Consider the following 22,343-nt stretch of genomic DNA (forward strand, 5'->3'; position numbering starts at 1 on the left):
GGCTCTGCCACAGACACCGTGTGACCTTGACTGAGTCCATGGCCAACGTGGGACCCATTTGCCCAGCCGTGACCTGGGGCCTCAAAGGGGCCAGAGCTAGCATCTGGGCTCAGTAGGCATGCTGGGGTCCTGGCCCCAGTGGCAGGTCAGAGGTTGGCACGTCATGGTGAGAGTCGCTCTGGGTCAGGGGTCACAGGTCAGCAAGACACGTCCAAGAGCCCTGCTCCGCCTCCCGCTGCTTCCATCCTGGGGAGTAGACTGTTGGCCACTGGTTCAGCGCCAATCCCAGCGTGCGGCTGGCGGAGACCCCGCCCACTGGAGCCCACCCAGCCAATCAGCCGGAGGATGAGTCACATCTTAGCGTCTAGCGTCCTCCACCAATAGCGTCTCGGCTCAAAGGTGATGTTGTATGATCCCCGCCCACAGGTCCCCGTTGGATACAGACCAGCGACGAGCAGGCAAGACAGCCAATGAGAAGGGGGAAGAGGAGGCACTGGGCGGGCAGCGGCGTCCGGCATCAGCCACTCGGGTGCCAGGTCCCGCCCAGCAGAGGCCGCTAGGCCAATGAGAGCGCCCGGGCGGGCACGCGGCGGGCGGTGGGACTCCAGCCCCGCCTCTCCGGAGTGGGGCGGGGCCGCCCATGGGCAGCGCGCGGGAGGTGGGGCGGCTGACGGCGCAGCGGCGGCGGCGGCGGCGGCGCACGGAGGAGGGGGCAGGGCGCTGGGGAGTCGGGCTCCGGGCGGCGGCGGCGGCGGCGGCGCGACGAGCTCTCGGACGCGGCGCGAGATGTCGGAGCTGCGGGCGGCGGGGCCTGGCTGCGGGCCCGGCCCAGGCCCAGCGGCGGCGCCCGGACCCTCGGCCCCAGCCGCTGGAGGAGGCGGCGGCGGCGGCGGCGGCGGCGGCGGCTGCTCTGGGCCTGCCCCGGCCCCTCCGCTCCCCTCGGCGGCGCCAGGCGGGGGCCCCGTCGGGGCGGGCCCAGGCCCGGGCGGGATGACAGCCGCTTCCGGGTCGGGCAGCTCCGCTTCCGGCTCTGCCCGCGAGGGCTGGCTCTTCAAATGGACCAATTACATCAAAGGCTACCAGCGGCGCTGGTTCGTGCTGAGCAACGGGCTGCTGAGCTACTACCGGTGAGGCCCCGCCCCCTCACCCCGAGGCCCCGCCCCACCCCCGGGGGGATCGGCCCCGCCCCCTGAGCCCTCCTGTCCCGTAGCACCCGGCTGCTGTGCTGCGCCCGGCCAGCCCCTGCCCCGCCCCCAGTGGTAGGTCCCAACCTTTACCCCCTGCTCCTGAGCTACTACGGGTGAGACGCTGCTGCCCCGCCCCCCAGAGCAGTGGGGTGCTGAACTGCTACCAAGAAGGGCCTGTGGCCCCCCCTCCTTTTGAGCAAGACCCTCCCACTGAGCCTCCCCTCCCCCAAGCTACTACAGGTCATGGCACGTGCTATACTGTGGGACTGCCTCCCCTTGGGACCCCCCCCTTTAGGGAGAGAGATTCAGCCTTGCAGCGATTATAGATCCAGCCCTTCCCTCACACTGGCACCCCTCTGGGTTTGGGACGTCCCAACGAAGAGGTGTCTTTTTCCACTCAGAGCAACGGGTTCCTCGGGTACCGTACCTCTTGCTCTGTAACCCAGTCCTGGTGTTGCTCCCACTGGGAAGAGACCTTTTCACACTCTCCCAAAGTAGCACTGGGCTGCTCCGCTGTTGTCAATAATCCTGTCCTCACATCAACAGGTTTATACATTAACTCAGATAGTGATTACTTCTCCAGAGGGAGAAGCTCCCCTGCTGCCCCCAACAGGGAAGAATGTTCTTGTAGTTAAAGGACTGGACTGGGTCAGTCAATTTCCTGCCACAGACTCTTGTGACCTTGGGGAAGCCAGACTCTCAGCCTCATCTGTAAACTGCAAATAATATTGCCCTGTCTCACAATGGTGTTGTAAAGATGGGCCAGATAAGTACTTAGACCACAGGCTCCTTCAGGTAGCAGGATCTGTGCCCCTATGTGTGATGAAAATTCCCCTTTCCCAGGAGAAAAACCCGCAACCCCTTGAGAAAGCGAGAGAGCCCCCTTCCTCATCCCCTGACCAATGGGGCTTTTCAGCTGTTACAGGTACCTTCCCCTTGGAAGAGAGGCCAGTTGTGTTTCTCCCCTACCTCCTTTGCAGTGAGCTCCTCAGTTACAGGTACTGGTGGCAACCCCTACAGAGAGAGCTTCCTGAGTGCAACAGGCTCCTTTAAACATCAGGGATCTTTCTGTAGAGCAAGGCCACTATAGAGAGAGATTATGGCATCTGTTTTATAGCAGAACTAGAGGGAGTTCAGGAAAAGGAGATGAAAATGATCAAAGGCCTGGATAACTCTCCCAAGCAGAGAGATTGAAAAGATTGGGATGGCTGCTTTAGAGAGAAGATGAATAAGGGGCATGGTAAAAGTCTATAAAATAATGCTTGGTTTAGAGAAGGGAGATGGGGAGTTTCTGTTCTCCCTGCCTCCAAACACTAGAACAAGGGACATTCAAAACCAATGAAACCAATACTTTTTTCACACCAGTGTGGTGTTAGCCTCTGGAACTCACTGCCACATGAAGTCATTGAGGTACAGAATTTAGCAAGATTCAAAAAGGAATTTGACATCTATATAGAGATTAAGAACATCCAGATTAATTAATGATACATTTTTGGAAGGTATATTAAATTTCATATTTAATCCAATCTCTAACTATTAGGACTAGAGGAGACCTAAAGTAGGAGACAGATTATCCCACTTCTGCCACAGCAGGTTCTTACATCATCCTGTATACTGGCCACTTTGAGATCTACTGATCACTAGATAAGGGCTAGGTATCATAACTGGCAGCTGCTAACCCTAAGCCCCTTTCAGTCCATTGTATCCTACCCTGCTTGCCCTAGGTTCACATTCTACTGAGAATCACAGGCTACACACTACACCACCACCACCCCCCCGTAGGGCGGCTAGTCCATAACATGTCTCCTGGGTTCCTTCCCCTTTCAGGGACCAACCTGAACTTTCTTGTTTTAAGTGCGTGGATCAGTGAGGTGTGATCAGTTTAGCCCTGCAGTGCCTTGTGCCCTGGGGGAAGTGGAGAGCAACCTCTCGGGGGTCATGTGGACCCCCTACCCCTCTGACTTTTGGACAATGCAGACATAATGGGACTCCAAGGCAGCTGCAGCCTTCTTCTTGTGTAACAGTGCTGCTCAGTCTGGCTGCTTGTGGGTGTCAAGGTGGTAAAGTGCCACTGTATGTGGTGGCGAGGTTCTGTGCACCAGGCCCTCCAAGATGCTGGGGTGGAAATGAGGACTGCTGTCCTCTACCAGGGTGAGCAAGTTAGATCCTGTGTCTAAAAATCCACTGAAATGTTTCTCCATCACCATCTGCCCTGAAAGATCTCAAAGTGATGTTTAAACTGGATTCAGGCATCACTTTACCCAGCCCTCTGAGTTGGATTTGGCCATTATGCCCAGGTTGGGGTGGGGAGTGCAATAAGATTTGAATCACCAGAGCCTCTGCTTACTCCAGCACCTCGTGCAGTATGGTATTCACCACCAGGCTGGGGCATTGAGTCACTACCACCTCGGAAGTCACCTCTTCCCGAATTGCTTGCACTACTGCTTGTAGCGCCTCAGGGTTCGCTGTGCATCTCCCATCTGACCTGGCTTAGCTTGCCAGCTTGCTGTAGCACAGCTTTGGGCAGGCAGGAAGTAATTTCATTGTCACCTCCATGGTAAATATCTGCAGGTAGAGCAAAACCATTTGCACACCCTTCCTGTAGCTGACATCTGAGTCCCAGAGCCTGCACAGGGGTTAAAAGATCAGTATTGAAGATTGGATAGAGAGGGCGGGGCTGGGACCTCCTGCTGAGTCCAGCCCCATCCCTAGCTTGAGGAGGCTTCTTCATATCTGCCTCTGGCAACTAGATGTTTGACAAGCTCGAAGCCTCCCCTCTGGCCACTGGAAAGGAGAAGTTTTTTTTCTTCCATCTCCTGCTTGTTGGGCTTTCAGTACTCTGCCCCTACCATAGCCTCCTAGCTGTTGTGAGTGTGAGGGTGTGGGGCTATGGCTACACTTCAAATGCAGCTCTGCTGCTGTAGCACTGTATTGCAGCGTGAAGTTTTCCTTTGATGTAGGTAATTCACATCCCCGAGAGGTGACAGCTAGGTCGAAGGAAGAATTCTTCTATCAGCCTAGCTGCCTCTACCCCAGGGGGTTAGGTTGATCTAACTACACCACTCCACGTGAAACTTTCACAGCCCTAAGCAACGTAGCTAGATCAATCTAATTTTTTGGTGTAGACCAGGTCTGGGTCTGCTGTTGTACTCCTGCCTTCTGTCTTTGGATCCTCCTGAGGGCCTGCCACAAGGCCTGATTCTGCTTATATCTTTTCCCAGCAGCAGCAGAAGGGAAAAGGATATTTCAGTGGTCAGAGCATTAGCCTGGCACTTGGGAGATGTAGGTTCAAATCCTGGCTCTACCACAGACTCCCTATGTGACCCAGAGCAAGTCACTTAATCCGTCTGTGCCCCCATTTTACAGATGGGGGCATAGTGGCACTGCCCAGCTTTTCCAGGGTGTAGTGACAATGTTAAAGATTATGAGATGTTCAGATAGCGATGTAAATACAAGTATCTGAGAGAGATTCTTGAGACTCTTACTGTGGTGCAGAGGGCTCTGAATGGCAGCTATGAAACTGACCAGAGTCTTGTTAATGTCACCCTGCCAATGCTCAGAAAAGCCATGATGCACAGGCACTGCAGCCTCAGGAAGGCAGCCCTGCATTTGGTCATGCTTGGAGGATTTTCTTCCCAACCTTAAGAGCTAGAAACATCATTTAATAAATAAATGAAAGCTTAAATCCGCAGAAAGTGGTGACACATCCTCCCCACCCTTTAGGAAAGGCCTCCCACTGATACTAGGCCTGTGGCATCTCAGAAAAGTCCCAGGCGAATGGTTCAGGAGTTGTATCTCATGCAGGCATCTTGATTCTGAACAGTTTAAAGCGACAACACGGAGGAAGGGGAAGAAGGGAGCCCAGCCTGGCTGAGCCTGAGGTGGGGCGGCTGCTTGTTAGCTTTGTATAGCTCACCCTGTATTATTCATAGAGTAACTAGAGCCTGGAGGGTAAGAATAGCTGGTAACACAAGCTCATGTTACACAGCTGGGGCTGTGGGAGGGGAGAATGCACAGTTCCCCTCCCCCAGCCTCCTTGTCTGAGGCTTTCGAGCAAAGGCTTCCCAGGTTTAGGGTGTACTCGGAAAAGTGGCAGCCCCTGAGATAAAGCAGCTCACCCCCATGTCGTCTTCTCCCTCATTCCCAAGAGGATGATGACCTACATCAGCTACCTTTATGTGCCAGCCCCAAGCTGCTAAGGGCAGAGGGAAGGTGTGGGTGTGGGCTAGCCCTTGGCTGCCTAGGTGTTGCTTGGTTATGCAGGAAAAGGAGATGTCCCTGCATTGTACCACACAGCAATACAGTGTGGGAACTTCGAACCCTTCCTGAGCTGGGGTGGGGGAGGGAAAGGTTGCAGCCTGAATAACTAGATTGGCTGGCGAAGAGCTCACATGACCATCAGGGCAGGCAGGCTGTGTGTACTTGCCAGAAATGATGTCCTCTGCTGACTCAACTTATCTGTGGGGGGAGAAAGATCCTTTGACCTTAAAGGGAGGGGGGCAAGAGAGGACCCCCGCTTTCCAGTCATGCTAATTCTGTCATGATTATTTGGGAGCTTTCTTTTCCCATCACTATTGCACAATCAGCGAGCGCAAAGGACAGTATCTAGCAGGGACATCTCCCTTGGCCAGCTCTGGAATTTCCTGCTGTGTGGTGGGTGTTCTGTGCGTGGACACATGCTCCGCTGTGCGTTACTGGGCATGTTCTCAGCAGAGAGTGACGTGGCTTGCTGGGGAATTCACTAGTGTGCTTGGTTATTTACTTTGGGGGCGGAGGTTCTGTCCACATGAATATTCTGAAGCCACATCCACCTGGGGCTTAACACCCCCAAAAGCTCGCTGGTCTGGCCAAGTCCCAGCAGCGAATATAAAATCCCCAGCCATCTGGTCTGCCCAGTGTGCGGCTGGCTGGCTGGGCTAAATTACCAGGCAGTTCTATGAAGTTCAAGATGTTGCCCTATTAATAGAAACGCCTGCCAGTGTAGAGATCACATGAGCATAGAAAAACCTCCCCACCCAGACCCATAAAAGGGGATCGGCCCAACCCAATAATAGAACAGATTGGGAGCCGCTGCCAATGTGGGGGGATGGCATGAGCGTGGAGAGAAATACCCTCTGCAGCTTGCCATGTGTTAGTGAAAGCTGGCAGGGAAGAGACCTGGCTAATAATGTCCACATAGCAGGCAGCTCAAATCAAAATAACACACCCCCATATGGAGTGTCCAGCACTCCACAGCCACCCCTCTGGCTGATTTCCAGGGTGATGCTGATAGAGTCTCAGAAACCCCATCTCTCCCTCCTTGGCTGGGATGCTGGGGGAACTGGACGACTCTGACATGATGCCATTCCGTAAGAACAGCTATATTGGGTCAGACCAACGGTACAGCTAGCCCACTATTCTGTCTGTCAACAGTGGCTGGCACCAGATGTTCCAGAGGGAATGCACAGAGCAGGGCAATTATCGAATGAGCCATCCCCTGTCATCCAGTCCCAGCCGCTTACAGTCAGCGGCTTAGTGACACCCAGAGAGTGCATCCCTAACCATCTAGGCTAATAGCCATTGATGGACCTATCTTCCATGAACTTATCTAATTCTTTTTTGAACCGAGTTATGCTTTGGGCCTTCACAACATCCCCTCGCAAAGAGTTCCACAGGTTGACTGCACTTTGTGAAGAAGTACCTCCTTATGTTTGTTTTAAATCTTCTGCCTATTAATTTAATTGAGCAACCCCTGGCTCATGTGTTATGTGAAGGGGTAAATAACACTTTCTTATTCACTTTCTCCACATCATTCATGATTTTTCAGACCTCTATCATATCCCCTCTTAGTAGTCTCTTTCTAAGATGAACAGCCTGATCTTTTGAATCTGTCTTCCTATATATATATATATATATATATATATATATATATATATATATATATATATATGGAAGCTGTTCCAGACCCTTAATAATTCTTGTTGCACTTCTCTGTACTTTTTCCGATTCTAATATATCTGTTTTGAGATGGGATGACCAGAACTTCATGCAGTATTCAAGGTGTGGGTGTACCATGGATTTATCTAGTGGCCTTGTGATATTTTCTGTCTTATTATCTAGCCCTTTCCTAATGGTTCCTAACATTAATTTTTTTTGACTGCTGCTTCACATTGAGCCGATGTTTTCAGAGAACTATCTTTGATGACTTCAACATTTCTTTATGTGATAACAGCTAATCTAGACCCCATCATTTTGTATGTGTAATTGAGATTGTTTTCCAATCTGCATTATTTTGTATTTACCAACAGTGAAGTTCATCTGCCATTTTGTTGCCCAATCATCTAGTTTTGTGAGGTCCTGTTGTAACTCTTCACAATCAGCTTTGTACTTAACCATCTTAAATAATTCTTTATCATCTGCAAACTTTGCCACCTTGCTGTTAACCCCTTTTTCCAGATCATTTATGAATATGTTGAACAGCCCAATACAGATCCATGGGAGACACCGCTATTTACCTCTCTCCACTGTGAAAACTGACCATTTATTTCTACCCTTTGTTTCCTGTCTTTTAACCAGTTACTACTCCATGAGAGAACCTTCCCTCTTATCCCATGACCGCTTACTTTGCTTAAGAGCCTTTGGTGAGGAATCTTGTCAAAGGCTTTCTGACAGTCCAAATGCACTGTATCCATTGGCTCACCCTTCTCCACATGTTTATTTACCCTCCACTCCCTTCAAATAATTCTAATAGCTTGGTGAGGCATGATTTCCCTTTACAAAAGCCATGTTGACTCTTCCCCAACATATTGTGTTTGTCTATGTGTCTGTTAATTTTGTTCTTTACTATAATTTCAACCAATTTGCCTGATACTGAAATTAGGCTTACTGGTCTGTAATTGCTGAGTTCCTTCAGAACTCTCCTGTGAATACCATCTGGTCCTGGTGACTTATTATTGTTTATCCTAAAACCTCCTCTATTGACACAACAATCTGGGACAGTTCCTCAGATTTGTCACCTAAAAAGAATGGCTTAGGTGTGGGAATCTTCCTCACATACTCTGCAGTAAAGACTGATGCAAAGAATTCAGTTGGCTTCTCCGCAATAGCCTTGTCTTCCATGAGTGCTTCTTTAGCATCTCAATCATCCAGTGGCCCCACAGGTGGTTTGACAGGCTTCCTGCTTCTGATGGACTTTAAAAGAAAATAAAAAAAAATTGCTGTTCGTTTTTGTGTCTTTTTCCAGTTGCTCTTCAATTTCTTTTTTGGCCTGCTTAATTATACTTTTACACTTCACTTGCCAGAGTTTGTTCCTTTTTATTTTCCTCAGTAGGATTTGACTTCCGATTTTTAAAAGATGTCTCTTTGTCTCTAACTGCCTCTTTTATTATTGTTTAGCGTGGTGGCCTTTTTTTTGGGCTGCTCCCTATTTCTGTTGTTTGGTGTATACATATAGTTCAAGCCTTTATTATGGTGTTTTAAAATGTTTACATGCAGCATGCAGGCATTTCAGTCTTGTGACTGTTCCTTTTCATTTTCATTTGACTATTTTCCTTATTTTTTTTTTGGTAGTTGCCTTTTTTGAAGTTAAACGCTACTGTGGAGGGTTTCTTGGGTATTTTCCTCTCTATAAGGATGTTAAATTTAACCATGGTTGCTGCTGTTGAGTGGTTCAGCTGTGCTCATCTCTTGGACCAGATCCTGTGCTCCATTTAGGACTAAATGAAGAATTGCCTCTCCCCTTGTGGGTTGCAGGACCAGCTGCTCCAAGAAGCAGTTGTTAATGGTATCTAGAAATTTTATCTCTACATCCTGTCCTGAGGTGACATGTACCTAGTCAATATGGGGATAGTTGAAATCCTCCATTATTGGGTTTTCTGTTTTTGTAGCCTTAATAGTTTCCCTGAACATTTCACAAGCACTGTCACCATCCTGGTCAGGTGATTGATAGTTTATTCCTGCTGCTACAATCATATTAGTCAAGCATGGAATTTCTATCCATAGGGATTCTGTGGTACAGTTTGATTCATTTAAAATTTTTACTATATTTGAGTCTATGCTTTCTTTTACGTAGTGTCACTCCCCCACCAGCACAACCTGTCGGCTTTCCCCCAGCACTTAGTTTAAAAACTCCTCTATGATCTTTTTAATTGTACATGTCAGCAATGGTTCTGTGACGCCCCTGTCAGCTCTAACTGGGTTTCCCATTGTTTGCCTCTGTCTCCCAACCTTCTCCACCATAATTTCAGATCGAAAGCGGAGATGCGTCACACCTGTCGTGGGACCATTAACCTAGCTACGGCCAACATCACCGTGGAGGACTCCTGCAACTTCATCATCTCTAACGGCGGCGCACAGACCTACCACTTGAAAGCTAGCTCAGAGGTCGAGCGGCAGCGCTGGGTCACAGCCCTGGAGCTGGCCAAGGCCAAGGCTGTCAAGATGCTGGCGGAATCAGGTAAGGGGTGCCAGGCATGATTCCTCCAAGGGAGCTCCATGGAAGGGCAGGAGCACGGAGTGGTGGTGCAGTGCAGAGGGTACAGGGGAAGTGAATATGATGACTGAATTCCCTTACGTTCTGGGGAGGGAATGCTCTTCTAGATGGGGCTTGGGGTCCAGTGGGGGGAGTGCTGTGTGTCAGGAGAGGGGATCTGAGCTCCCTAAGTAATTTTATCTCCCCACTCTTGGGGCTCTCTGCTCAGAGCTCTGTTGGGTGCAGTTGGTGGTCAGAACTGTGCACCTGAAATCAGCACCAAGTGCTTCCCCCCACAGACACCAATCACCTTTCCATTCTGGGGAAGCGATGTGTACACTGTGGGGATCAATACAATTTTATCATTGCGCAGTGGGATTCTTGGCATGTTCCCTTCCATCCTATTTAGATTTTCAGCTTCTCAGGGCAAGTATCACAGGTTTCCAGCCTTGCGCAGCACCAAGCCCCTGGTTCTCCAGTCACTGCTCAGTGCCCTCTGAACCATGTGCCTGATGCCCCATGGCAACACGCAGCCTGAGGGCTTGTTGCCTTCCAGCTTCCTTTAACATAAGGGGCAGATGAACTCTGCTTTACTTGTGAATAGGCTGTTTCATCTCTTGTAGATCGTTCGCCCCCAAACTGCTCCCTGTTCGTTTGTATCACAAATCTGCCTGGCTCCCCATGCCATGTCTAAGCTGCTATACTCTACAGCAAGAGGCTTTTAAGGCCATTCTTCCCCCTGGACTGGTATATTTAGCTCTGTTAAATTTTATTTCCTTTGGGGACATGGGGGTCTGACTGTAGCTCAGCTATTGCCTCATGCTGTCTGGGGCTGTGGCACGAATGCGCATAAAGATCTGCTTATGCAGTCTTACAAGGTCTTTCCATGCTCAGGCAGCTGCTGTTTGAAATGTTCAGTAACGTGAAATCAGTGTTGTTGATAGGTGTCCAGGGGCTATCCCCAGGGACTGAGTTTTGTGTTTAACAGTCTCCGAGTTCTTGGCCTCTCTGATTAGAGATAGAAATTAGTGCCAAGTGTGTTGGTTTTCTAACTTCACTATTGGGAGTGAGATTGATCTGCAGTTTTCGGTGCGCAATACTTCCAGTACAATGTGAATGTTCCCTGATGGTCTCTAGCTCTCTAATAGCGTCAGCTGTTACTCCCTTTAATACAAAAATGCCAGGTCTCCTCTGATTGCTGCTAGAACAGCAGCTGTCACTTTCGCACCATGTAATATTGAACAAACGATGGAAGAAGTCTGGAAAATGAAAGGTCATGCTGAGTTTTGAGGGGGGAGAATATCCCAATTTTTCTAGATCTTTTCGAGATTAACCCATATGAATATAGCAAGTTGGGACAGTATGCACAGCTGCCAGCACAAGGGGGTGTCACTCCTGAGTGACGTTTTTGGGAGCGACCCCAATAAAACTAATTAATATAGCTCTGTGTTTGCCTGCTTGGGATTTCTGGACCTCTGGTTCTTCCCCTGGAAAACTTAAGATCAGCAGTCATATCTTTATTGACTCTGACAATACTAGATCCTCTTTACTGTCTCCGCTATCTGACAGGTGAATTCCAAGATTTCAGGCTCTGATATTCCTGAAACATCTTGCTTCCAGAATCCTAATATATGCCCTAGTGTTGCCTCTCTTACTGTTTAACACACTCCTCTTATGTCAGGAATCCCAGCTACAAGGTCAGATCAGATCTTTCCCTTAAGATTTCCTGGTTTGATCTGTTCCAATAGTGTCTTCACATAGGCTTCTTGGAGCAGCTTATGCAGTGAATAGCCCTGCCCCTTACTGTCATCTTGGCTTATGAATCATCATTTCAGATTCTGTTTTGAAACGGGAGCAAAATAAATAGCCTGTCTGGAGTAAAAAGACCCTCCCTCTTTAACTCTGATCCATGTCCCTTATCAGCTGTCTGGGAAGCAAGGTGAGCTTTACACCATGACCTGTAGGCTAACAGGCATGTGCCGTTAGGCCAAGGAGGAAAGCTCAAAAGCCCGTCTGCTAAAACTCTGCCCCTATTAGTTGAACCAGGGCTCCAGCATTTCAGCTGCTGGGATGCTCCCGGGTAGAAAAAGGCAGGACCCTGTCTGCTCTGAGGATAGAACCAGGAGCTGAGACCCATTGGGAACTGGCACAGAGTAAAGATGTAATAATTCTTGCCAAGTGACTGGGCTGCTAGCTGGAGTTTCGTGGTGTGGCCTCCAGCCTTGGTCCATAGCTATGGTTCTGTAACCCACAGCCACTCAGCATGGCACTGTGTGCCCACTAGTGCTGGCTGGGCTGCGGATGGAGCCTTGGCTAGCAGAGCTTGCTCTCTTAGCTCAGGCAGGAGAGGCTCATGCTTTGTGAACCGGAGGTCCTAGGGTCGGTCCTCATTGCTGACGCACCCGCCAGGGGTGCGGTGGTACAGTTCCAACCCAGAAGTAAAGGCCAAGGCATTGTGGCCAAGCGTGGTTCATGTGGGCCACCGAGCAGCCATTGGATGATAGCCACTGTCAATCATTACTGACCTCTAGCGGGACTGGATAGGATGAGGCACTATTTCCCCTGAGTTGTCCAATCCGCTACCATCACTTCCTCAGGTGGGGGCAGAATGTAGGAAGCTCTGAGGGTGCCTGGGGAGCAGGGGAGGGTTTGGTAACACATGTGGCTGGTCAGTGCCAAGCATCCCATCCTGGCTGAATGTGACGTGGCTCATCCTTGCTCCTCCTGCTTCTCCCAGATGAGTCGGGTGATGAGGAGTCCGTGTCGCAGACGGACAAGACGGAGCTGCAGAACACGCTGCGCACCCTGTCCAGCAAAGTGGAGGACCTGAGCACGTGCAACGACCTGATTGCCAAGCACGGCACGGCGCTGCAGCGCTCCCTCAGTGAGCTGGAGACCCTCAAACTGCCCGCCGAGAGCAATGAGAAGATCAAGCAGGTCAACGAGCGCGCCACGCTCTTCCGCATCACCTCCAACGCCATGATCAATGTGAGTACGGCCAGCAGGGGGGGGGGGGGGGGAGGAGGGAGCTGCAGAGATCACACACCCAAGCATGCATGGCTCCAGATCAGAGATGTCTCTCCTATTAGTGTGGAACTTTGCATGCTAGGTCTTGCACTGTTTGGGGCAAGTGGCTGTGGTCTGCGGCGGTGTGACACAATGGGGCCCTGATTGCTATTACAATGAAAGCAATCTCTGGAGCAGAGGGCAGGTGTGCTGTTCTATGGAGGTCAGTGCAGGCAATATGTGGGTTCCTGCATTGCCATCAGAGCCTTCTGTGCAGCAAAACATGAGCACCTGTGGCCTGCGTGCCTTCTCTGTTGTGATGAATGCCCGGCAGTGCCTGTCTAGGGCTTCCTTGGCTACTGTAATCAGAATCGGGTTGCCTGATAGGCAGAGAAGTGTAAAAGGTTGTAAACCCCTTATGCTCTATTACACCTCTTTTGTGCCCAGCAGGCAGGCTGGTTCAGTGTGCTGGGGGGGTGGAGGGGGAGGTTGATCACAGTAGGATGTGGGAAGGGATGGAGATGGGGCAGGATTCCATGCTGAGAATGGCTCCAGCTCAGCACAGTGACTTTCTGAGAAGTTAATGCAGGGGTGGACCATGGTTCAGTGATCTTCTCTCGCCTGGCCATAGAGGATTGAGGTGTCATCCCCCTGGTAACCAGAGAGAGATGGGGAATCTGGCTACAGCAGGGGATGTCAAACTCGATGATGGTGACGGGCCGAAGTCACATAAACTCCAATTCGCTGGGGCCATGCAATCCTCGCCGCCAAAAAAACTCCGGGCCGCTTCCCTCTTTTCGGCCGCGGGATTTCGCGGTGGGCCCTGGCTGCGTTGATGCTTTAAGGGATTTCTAGCACCATTGCTCGCCACTGAAAGATTCAGGGCGTCTCACACAGGGGCTCGCAAGGAAAATACTGCCTTGGCTGGCCAGAAGGCTTATTCTCTGGGTGACTGCTGGGCACTTGGGCTGGGCTGGGGGTGGGACACTGCCAGTGGCTTGAAAATTCCCCTGCAGCTCTGGTTCGCCCCCAGTGGGAATAAGAGGCCTCTGGAGCCTAGGAAGGTATGCCAAGCCTAGCGCAGCGCTCCTGTGGCACAGCACTGACCTGTACTCTTCCTTGCAGGCCTGCCGAGACTTCCTGATGTTGGCACAGACGCACAGCAAGAAGTGGCAGAAGTCCCTGCAGTACGAGCGAGACCAGCGCATCCGTCTGGAGGAGACCCTGGAGCAGCTGGCCAAGCAGCACAATCATCTGGAGAGAGCCTTCCGAGGGGCCACCGTGCTGCCAGCCAGCACCTCTGGCCGCGGGGGCTCCGCGAAAGGTCAGAGGGCAGGGCTTCTTCCCCGAGGCTGTGTTGCAGCAGTCTGCTATTGCTCTTGCTGGGTGATGCAAGGACGAGTGACAGGGAACTCCTTTTGCTCTCAGTTGTTATGCATTGTTCCCCTATAGAGCTTCCGCTGCTGGGAGAGGTCAGGACTGGAGTAGCCAGGAGCTTCCCCTATAGCTGGCACTCCTGCCCTGCTCCTTGTAGCGCCCCCTGCTGGCAGAAGCCAGGACTGCACTAACCAGGAGCTACAGCCACAGCTAGTGCTCCTGTCCTGCTTCCCATAGTGCCCCCTGCTGGGGGAGGCAGGTACTGCAGTACCCGGGAGCTCCCCCTGAAGCCAGTGCTCCTGTTCCGCTTCCCATAGCTTTCCCGGCTTTCCTGCTGGGTGTTAGCTGCACGCTCCAGGCAGATGGAGAACTGAAGACTCTCATGTAGAGCTTGTCGCTCTTCCCTATTGCAGATGAATGCTGCTCAGGGAAAGGAGACCTGAGTGACGAAGATGACGATAACGAGTTCTTCGATGCACCAGAGATCATCACCATGCCGGAGAGCAAGGGCCACAAGTGAGTGATCTCGGGGCTGAATCAAGGGCATCATTCTCCCTGCTCCTCTGCCTAGCAGGGAGGGTGCCCCTTCCCTATGCATATGCCTGTGGATGATCATGTAGACCTACTTCTGCTGCTAACCACCATGCTCTGGATTCCTGTGATAAAGAGGGGTAGCTATCGGCATGGCACAGGCCTTTCCACCTCCCTGCCACGTCCTGTACCATGCCTCTGCTCTCCAGTGTACCTCAGACTGAGAAAAGCCTCTGATCGCTTAGGGGAGGGAAGGCATTGAGGACTGGGGTGTGCTGATTCTTGTTTTCTCTGCTTTCTGCAGACGCACCGGCAGCAACATCAGCGGCGCCAGCAGCGACCTCAGCCTTGATGAGCAGGTAGCTCTGTGCCCAGATGGAGGCTCAGTCTTTGTTGTTGAGGGAAGCCCCCAGAGGGAAATGAGCTCTTTGGGGCATGTGGGCAGATATCCCAAGGAATGATCCTGGGACCAGTGACTTGATCAGCACCATCAGTTTTCTGGGTACTTTAGGCAGGTGTGAAGCCAAGGTCATGACAGGCTTAGCCTAAACAGGCAGGGCTGAAGGTAGGGGAATGCATGAAAGTTGAGTGGGGGAGAACTAGGCCTTCTGGGAGTGGAGTCGGAAGAGGAGTGGGAGGAGATCTGGTGGACGGGGAGAGGGGTGTCTAAGGCATAGGAAGCTGCGTGGACTGAGGCTGGGTTAGTTAGCTGTCACGCTTAGTTGACGGAAGCTGGGGTTGAGAAGAGATCATGCAGGGTTGGGAAAGCTGCAGACCGGCTTTCCCTTAGTCCGCCCAGTGTGGTGGTTCTCATGTATTCTTGGATTCTTGCCCTCAGTACAAACATCAGCCCGAGGACCCGAAAAAGGAGAAGAGAACTCGGATTCCCAACAAGCCAAACTATAGCCTCAACCTGTGGAGCATCATGAAGAACTGCATTGGAAAGGAGCTCTCCAAGATCCCCATGCCGGTGAGTCCCCAGCCTGCAGGGGATGCTCTGGGGCTAGTTCCTTGAGAGACGTAGCCTCCAGTTTTGTGAGGAACAGCTGGGACTGGGGCTGCAGGAACATCAGCCCCACTGATCTAAGGGTGTTGGGTTCCCAGTGTCTGGGCTCCCTGAGCAGCCAAGGTCCTGGGCTCGTCTCCCGCCTCTGACTCCTTTCTCCTGCACCCAGGTGAACTTCAATGAGCCCCTGTCCATGCTGCAGCGCCTCACCGAGGACCTGGAGTACCATGAGCTGCTGGACCGAGCAGCCAAGTGCGAGAGCTCCCTGGAGCAGCTGTGCTACGTGGCCGCATTCACGGTCTCCTCCTACTCCACCACCGTCTTCCGCACCAGCAAGCCATTCAACCCTCTCCTGGGGGAGACTTTCGAGCTAGACCGGCTGGAGGAGAACGGCTACCGCTCCCTCTGCGAACAGGTGTGAACAGCCTCTGCCCTAGAAGGCAAGCGAAGCTGTGGTGCCATCCAGGCTGGGTCTCCTTAGAGATCTTCTCCAGCTGAAGCCTCTAGCGCTGCCATGCCTGCCTACCACACCCCAGGTCCCCACGGTCTCCTTTCTTAGGGAGAGCCAGGCACTGGGCGGCACAGGCCCCTTGGGGACTGTCTCATCCTCTCCCTTCTCTCCCAGGTAAGCCACCACCCTCCAGCCGCTGCCCACCATGCTCACTCCAAGCACGGCTGGACGCTTCGCCAGGAGATCAAAATCACCAGCAAGTTCCGTGGCAAATACATCTCCATCATGCCCCTCGGTGAGTCCTGGCCACCGACACCCCCACAGCTATGCACTAGGGAGGGTTCCTCAGGCTAAGGCCAAGTGTACCAGGCCTCTTGGGTTGGGGTTCCTATCTCTGCTCCCCTTGCTGTGACCCTAAATGCCAGCTGGGGTCTCCAGCCCCTCCTGTTGTGTTGTCAGCTGTCCAGGAAAGGAGGCTGGTAGAGTGCGGTGAAGATGCTGCCCCCCACTCCTCTCCCAGCTCAGTGCTCCTTCTGCCCCACCCCAACCCAGGAATATGCACTGGAGAGCCACGATTCCTGCAGCCCATTCCCACCTCTCCTGCTGCCTTGCAGTGTGATCTTGGGGGAGCCACCTAGCTGCTGGGCCTCAGTTTCCATCATGGGAATAGCCGGAGCGGGTGGGAAGCTTGGAAAGTATGAAGCAAGTGCTGCTTCACAGTTGAGGCGGTGTGTATATAACAACCCCTAGCTCTTATCTTGAACTTTTCAGCCATAGAGCTCAGAGCTTTGCAATGGAGATCAGGGTCACTCCCCTTATTTTCCAAAGGGGGAAACTGAGGCACCGAGAGGGGCTGTAACTTGTCCAAGGTCACCCAGCGGGCTGGGGCAAAACTGGGAGCAGAAACCAGGTGTCCTGAATCTCAGCGCTATTCACTAGGCCACGCTGTCTGAGTTTGTATGCCAGGGGAAGGAATGGTGAATATCATGGGTCTGAGAGAGTTCTAGTCAACTGGAAGATAACTCCAGAGTCCTGGGGGGTTGGGTGTACAATTGGAAGGCTGGAAAGGTTATGATCAGCTGTTACGAAATAGGCATCTGCAGTATTTGCTGGAGAGTGTCTTGCTCTTTTGTACTCTTTGTGCAAGGAATCAGATGTTCTCTGGGACCCGTCCTTCAGCCACGTGGCTGTCTCTTGTGTTGTGCCACTTCCTGGAATCGGTTACACGGCGCGAGTATCTGTCCAGAAAGCGTGTTAGCCACAATAGCCAATACACACGTCGGGCTGAAGCCACCAAAGTTTAGTTTGATCACAAAGAGAAGTGCCGCTGCATGAACGCAGTCAGTCACTTCTGAGGAGGTTGGAAAACCAGGGACCCTAGCAATGTCACGGCTCCTGCAGGGACACCCTCACAGCCAACGCTCCTGCCCCATTTCCTTCAGGCTGAGACTGGAGTAGCCGGGAGTTCAACACACAGCCAGTGCTGCTGCCCCACACTTTACAGCGCCCCCTGCTGGGAGAGGCTGGGACTGGACTAGCTGGGAGCTCGACACACAGCCAGCTTGGCACTTCCTAAACATGGGTGCCTGCGACTGTCAGACTGTTGATAAAAGCAGATGGGGGCTGTTAAGTGTTGGGCTGAGTGAAGTTGGGTCTGTGTAGCATTGGGGGCTCTACTAGAGATGAACAGGAAGGCCAAGAGGGACACAAGTGTGCTGTCAGCAATTGTATGACTGGCTTAGGGGGAAGAAAATGATCATTCTAACTCCCTTTTTTGGTGCTTCTGCGGCATGGGCGGGTGGAGTTTGTCCTGTCCCAGTGTGAGGGGTGTCTGCTAACTGCTGTTTTTACCTCCGCCTCCCTGATTCCAGGTACCATCCACTGCATCTTCCACGCCACTGGCAATCACTACACGTGGAAGAAGGTCACCACAACGGTGCACAACATCATAGTGGGCAAACTATGGATAGACCAGGTGAGCAATAGTACTTGGAGCAGGTGGATCCCAGAACGTGACCACGTGGGAGCCAGGAGTCCTGGGTTCTGTTCCCAGCTCTGCAGTCCAGAACATGTTGTACAGCAGCAGTGGGACCCTGGACCCTTGGTTTCTGTTCCCAGCTCTGTCACTGACCTGCTGTGGGACTTGGGCTAAGCTGCCTAGTGACTGTGCCTCGGTTTCCTCATCACTACCATGGGGGTGGGGTGTGGAAAGTGCTTTGCAAGTGCCTGCTGAGCTTGGCTAACCCAACCCCTTCTCCCCCCAGTCTGGCGAGATCGAAATCATCAATCACAAGACAGGCGACAAGTGCAATCTCAAGTTCGTTCCTTACAGCTACTTCTCCCGAGATGTGGCCAGAAAGGTAATGGGGGGGCTTGTCCCAGACCCTGTCCTGTGCCCTCCCCTAGCAGGACGCAGTGTTCACCTGGGGGGGAGGGGACAGTGCAGGGGGATAGGGGAGGGGAGAGAATAAAAGGGCCTGGTAATGTGGGGCAGAGGGGGGAACAGGATGGGAAAGGAGCAGTGTAAACTGCTGCTCCACGGCAGGTGAGGGAGAGACAACACACGGTCTGTAATGTGGCAGCCACCTCTTGGGAGTGACCCGCACTCCCAGCCCTGTGTTGCTGGTGTTGGGACTCGGCTCTGATTCCAACTTGCTGTTGCTCTGGGGAATGCTGGGATAACGGGGCCGGGGGTGGAAGGGATCTGAGGGATTCGTGGAGGGAGCAATGGATTAGCAGGTTGGGGGTGAGGAATCTGGTGAATTCTGGAGTGGAATGATGGGTTAATGGGCCGGGGGGTGCCAGAATCTGGTGAATTCCCAGGGAGCAATGGGTTGGTAGAGGGCATCTGGGGAATTTCTGGCTCCTGCGACTGGCTGCTTCCTTTGGCTCTTGGGAACGGAACTGGATGCTCACACGGGAGCTCCCCGTCTCTTGGCTCCTGTGCTGGGTGGGTGGGAAGGCAACTGGCTAGTCCTGCTGAACTTGGAGCCCCACTTCATACTTTCTCGCCCGGCAGGTGACAGGAGAAGTGACGGACCCCTCGGGAAAAGTGCACTTTGTCCTGCTGGGCACCTGGGACGAGAAGATGGAGTGCTTCAAGGCGCTTCCAGGCAGCGGGGAGAATGGCGCCGAGGGGCGGCAGAGAGCCGAGGAGAGCCAGGTCCTGCTGTGGAAAAGGAACCCCCTCCCGTGAGTGAGGGACTGCTGGGCTTTGGGGTGTTGCGGGGTGGCTGGGACACTGCTGGGGGCTAGCTGGTCTAGCATAGGCCCAGTTTCTTTCCGGGCTGAATGAGACACAGGGAGCTGGCCCATGCCTTGCCGTCTCTGTCTCATGTATGGAACTATGGCGCTCCCCCCACTTGCGGCCACTTCTCCTTTGCTGGGAGGGCAGGCAGTCGGTGCAGAAATCAGGGACTCCCTTGGGATAGGGATTTCACCTCTCCATCCCCCCCCCCGGGTGGAGCAGCCTGTAGGGCTGGAGGGAGGATCTCCGGGGTCCCTTCCCGCTGCCGTCTCTCACCTCCGGCTTCGGCACAGGAAGAACGCTGAGAACATGTACTACTTCTCCGAGCTGGCTCTGACGCTCAACGCCCTCGAAAGCGGCACCGCCCCCACTGACAGTCGGCTGCGGCCCGACCAGAGGCTGATGGAGAATGGGCGCTGGGACGAGGCCAACGCTGAGAAGCAGCGGCTGGAGGAGAAGCAGCGCATCTCCCGCAAGAAGCGTGAGGCCGAGGCCATGAAGGCCACGGAGGACGGTAAGGAGAATGTCGGCTCCCAGCCCTCACCCTGCCATGGGGAGCTGGCGCATCTGACACCCCTCCTTCCAATCTTTCTTCCCCTTCCAGGTGCCTCCTATGACCCCTACAAGGCTCTGTGGTTTGAGCGGAAGAAGGACCCTGTCACCAAGGAGCTGGCGCACGTGTACCGGGGAGGATACTGGGAGAGCAAAGAGAAGCAGGACTGGAGCTCGTGCCCGGACATTTTCTGAGCGGGAAGTGGTAGGAGCAGCAGGAGGAGGAGGAGAAGGAAAGAAGATGGAGGTTGAAGGGAAGCAGCCGATCATGTGACTTCCTCGCCTAGCGCTTTCCTCGAGTCTGTCTGTCTTAACCAATCGCTCGTTTTGAATCAATCACCCCCAAGCAAAAGCCAGTGGTGGTGATTGGCTGGGTTGCCTTAGCTGATTGACACTGACGTTGATGCTGTCTAGATCCCTGGGACTGGTGCTCTGTGCCCCATCTGACTGTACCCCCCAGCTCCCTTACACGGATGTCTGTCTGTCTGGCTCGGCCCAAACCCTCCAGGAGCTTGGGGGAGGGCAGAGCGCTGGAGCTGGTAGAAAAGGACTGGCCCTCGTTAACACCCTTAGCCAAAGGGCATGCACACAGTGGGGCTCTGGGTCAGAACAGAAGCCCCCATATGTACTTCCCATCAGGGGGATGGTTTGGGGGAGCTGGGCATATGAGATACAGGATATCTTAGAGGGGAGGGGTCCATCTCCCCTCCCATAGTCAGGAGCTAGGGGTGCACAAGTGGCTGAGGGAGCCTGGTGGATGCCCATGGGAACAGGAATGTTGCAGGGGGCAATGCAGAGCCGTAGCCCCTCCCCCTTCCACATCCCAAAGTGGGGGTGGGGAGCGGTGGCTGGCCTTGCTCTCATGGAACCCTCTTTTTTGGGGCAGCATCTGCTGGCCTTTCAGTCTGATTTCAGAGAGGGCCATGGGAAATGACCAGAGCCCCACCCTCTCTGCTCTTCCCCTCTCTTGTGCCAAGGGGCACACACCCCACTGTCTTCCCCGTCCCCACATGCACTCTGGAAGCTGGGGAGCTACAATGGGGGTGAAGCATCCTGGCCGAGCGAGTGCCTGTTATATATCTGTATATTATATATATGTAGAGAGAGCTAATATTTTGTTTGATTTCTGTTCCCCCCTCTCCCCTGGGTCCCATTTTTGTAACACCCACCATCTCATGTCTCCTGCACAGGGAGTACCCCAGCTCCGCGGAGCTCCCGTCCAGCCCCTCAGGCACAGTACTGGCCTGGAGGAGATGGGAGGAGGTGCTTGGGCCCAGACCCACACTTGCCTTTAGGCTAGGGCCCTACCCCCTCGGAGTAGCATCCCGCCTGCTCCACTTGGCCACTTCCCTCCACATTAAAATCACTTGCCCCTTTCAGCAGGGAGGACGGAGGCAGGGACAGCAGCCTGAGCTGGATCCTGAGGTTCAGAGGCGCTGCCATGGCAAAAGAGGAGTGGGCAGGGCCAGAAATTAGGCCAGCCCCAAAGTCAAGGGGTCTCCCCCGAGCCCTGACTGAGAATCACATACTGAGGTGCCTTCCTTGTAATGTTTGGTTCTGAGTTCTTTTTCCCCCCTTGACTCCAGCGCCTCAGCCTTCAGGGTAAGGGGGTAGCAATCGTGCTGCCTGGGCCTGGACTGCTTGCTGGGTAGGGCAGGTCCCCTCTCACCAGCTGGATGAGATGAGGCCAAGCTCAATGCTAGCCAATCCCTGCGTGCTGGGGAAGGGACCCTGGATTCCCATGGGAGGGACACTGGTAGGTTTAAAAAAAAAATCAAATCCCTCCACTTTTTTTTTTTTTTTTGCCTTATTGATTTTTTTTTTTTTTTCCAAGAAAACAACTAAATTAAAAAAAACCTGAAAGCCCCAGCGCTGTGTGAGCTTCCCTGGCAGCCAGCTTGTGGCGAAGAGCAGCTGCTTTCTGGGTTCAGGGGTGGTGTCCCCGCTTCTGCCCAGCTTAGCTTCTGGGACGGAAATATGCCAGGGCTGAACTGCTCCCTGGCTTGGGGCTGTCTCGGGCTAGTTGCTGCTGCGGGGGCCTGGTGATCAGGATGTTGGTCTGAAAATCCCCTGCCCCTCGGGGTATGGTAGGGTCACTTGTGTACCTGGAGCCTGAGGCTATGAAGTGAGTGAAGATTCCCCCCAGCCCCATGCTTTTCCTCCTCCCCCTCTTCAGCCCTGTATGCAAGTGCTCCATGCATAGGATGACAGTCAGAGGCCTGCGGGGCTAGGATACACACCTTCAAGCCACTGTCCAGTAGCGTATGCTTACGCCCTATGGGGAGGGAAGGGTCACAGGCAGAGGGCAATGAAAACACAGTTCCCCCCCTCCATCATTCACCCACGTGGCTTCCCTAACACCCCCAGTTCCTGGGTTTGCCAATCCTTTCTTTGCCATTGGTGATAGTCCCAGAGGGCTAGGCCCACTCTGTACCCCTTGGGTCCTCCCCTCCAAAGCAGGGGTGGACAGCTGTCTCCTGATACAAACACAACCACCCCCTGTGGGGGGAAGAGAGACATGAACTGGTGGGCTGGCA

At 53.2% G+C, this 22,343-nt stretch overlaps 1 protein-coding gene across 1 annotated transcript; it reads left to right on the forward strand.

The window, feature by feature from the left end:
- The first annotated feature begins 152 nt into the window (after positions 1-152).
- OSBP (oxysterol binding protein) lies at positions 153-22,343 on the forward strand. Its single transcript, XM_067541556.1, has 14 exons — positions 153-1,127; positions 9,413-9,621; positions 12,374-12,624; positions 13,768-13,966; positions 14,433-14,535; positions 14,855-14,909; positions 15,389-15,520; positions 15,726-15,971; positions 16,182-16,302; positions 17,879-17,982; positions 18,272-18,367; positions 19,027-19,199; positions 19,548-19,768; positions 19,859-22,343. Exons 1-14 carry the CDS (start codon positions 565-567, stop codon positions 19,999-20,001), a joined length of 2,616 nt encoding a protein of 871 aa, XP_067397657.1. The 5' UTR covers positions 153-564; the 3' UTR covers positions 20,002-22,343.

The sequence above is a fragment of the Emydura macquarii genome, unplaced genomic scaffold (assembly GCF_026122565.2).
Source record: "Emydura macquarii macquarii isolate MOO-44397 ecotype Brisbane River unplaced genomic scaffold, CSIRO-AGI_Emac_v2 contig_670, whole genome shotgun sequence".
Taxonomy (NCBI): Eukaryota; Metazoa; Chordata; order Testudines; family Chelidae; genus Emydura; species Emydura macquarii.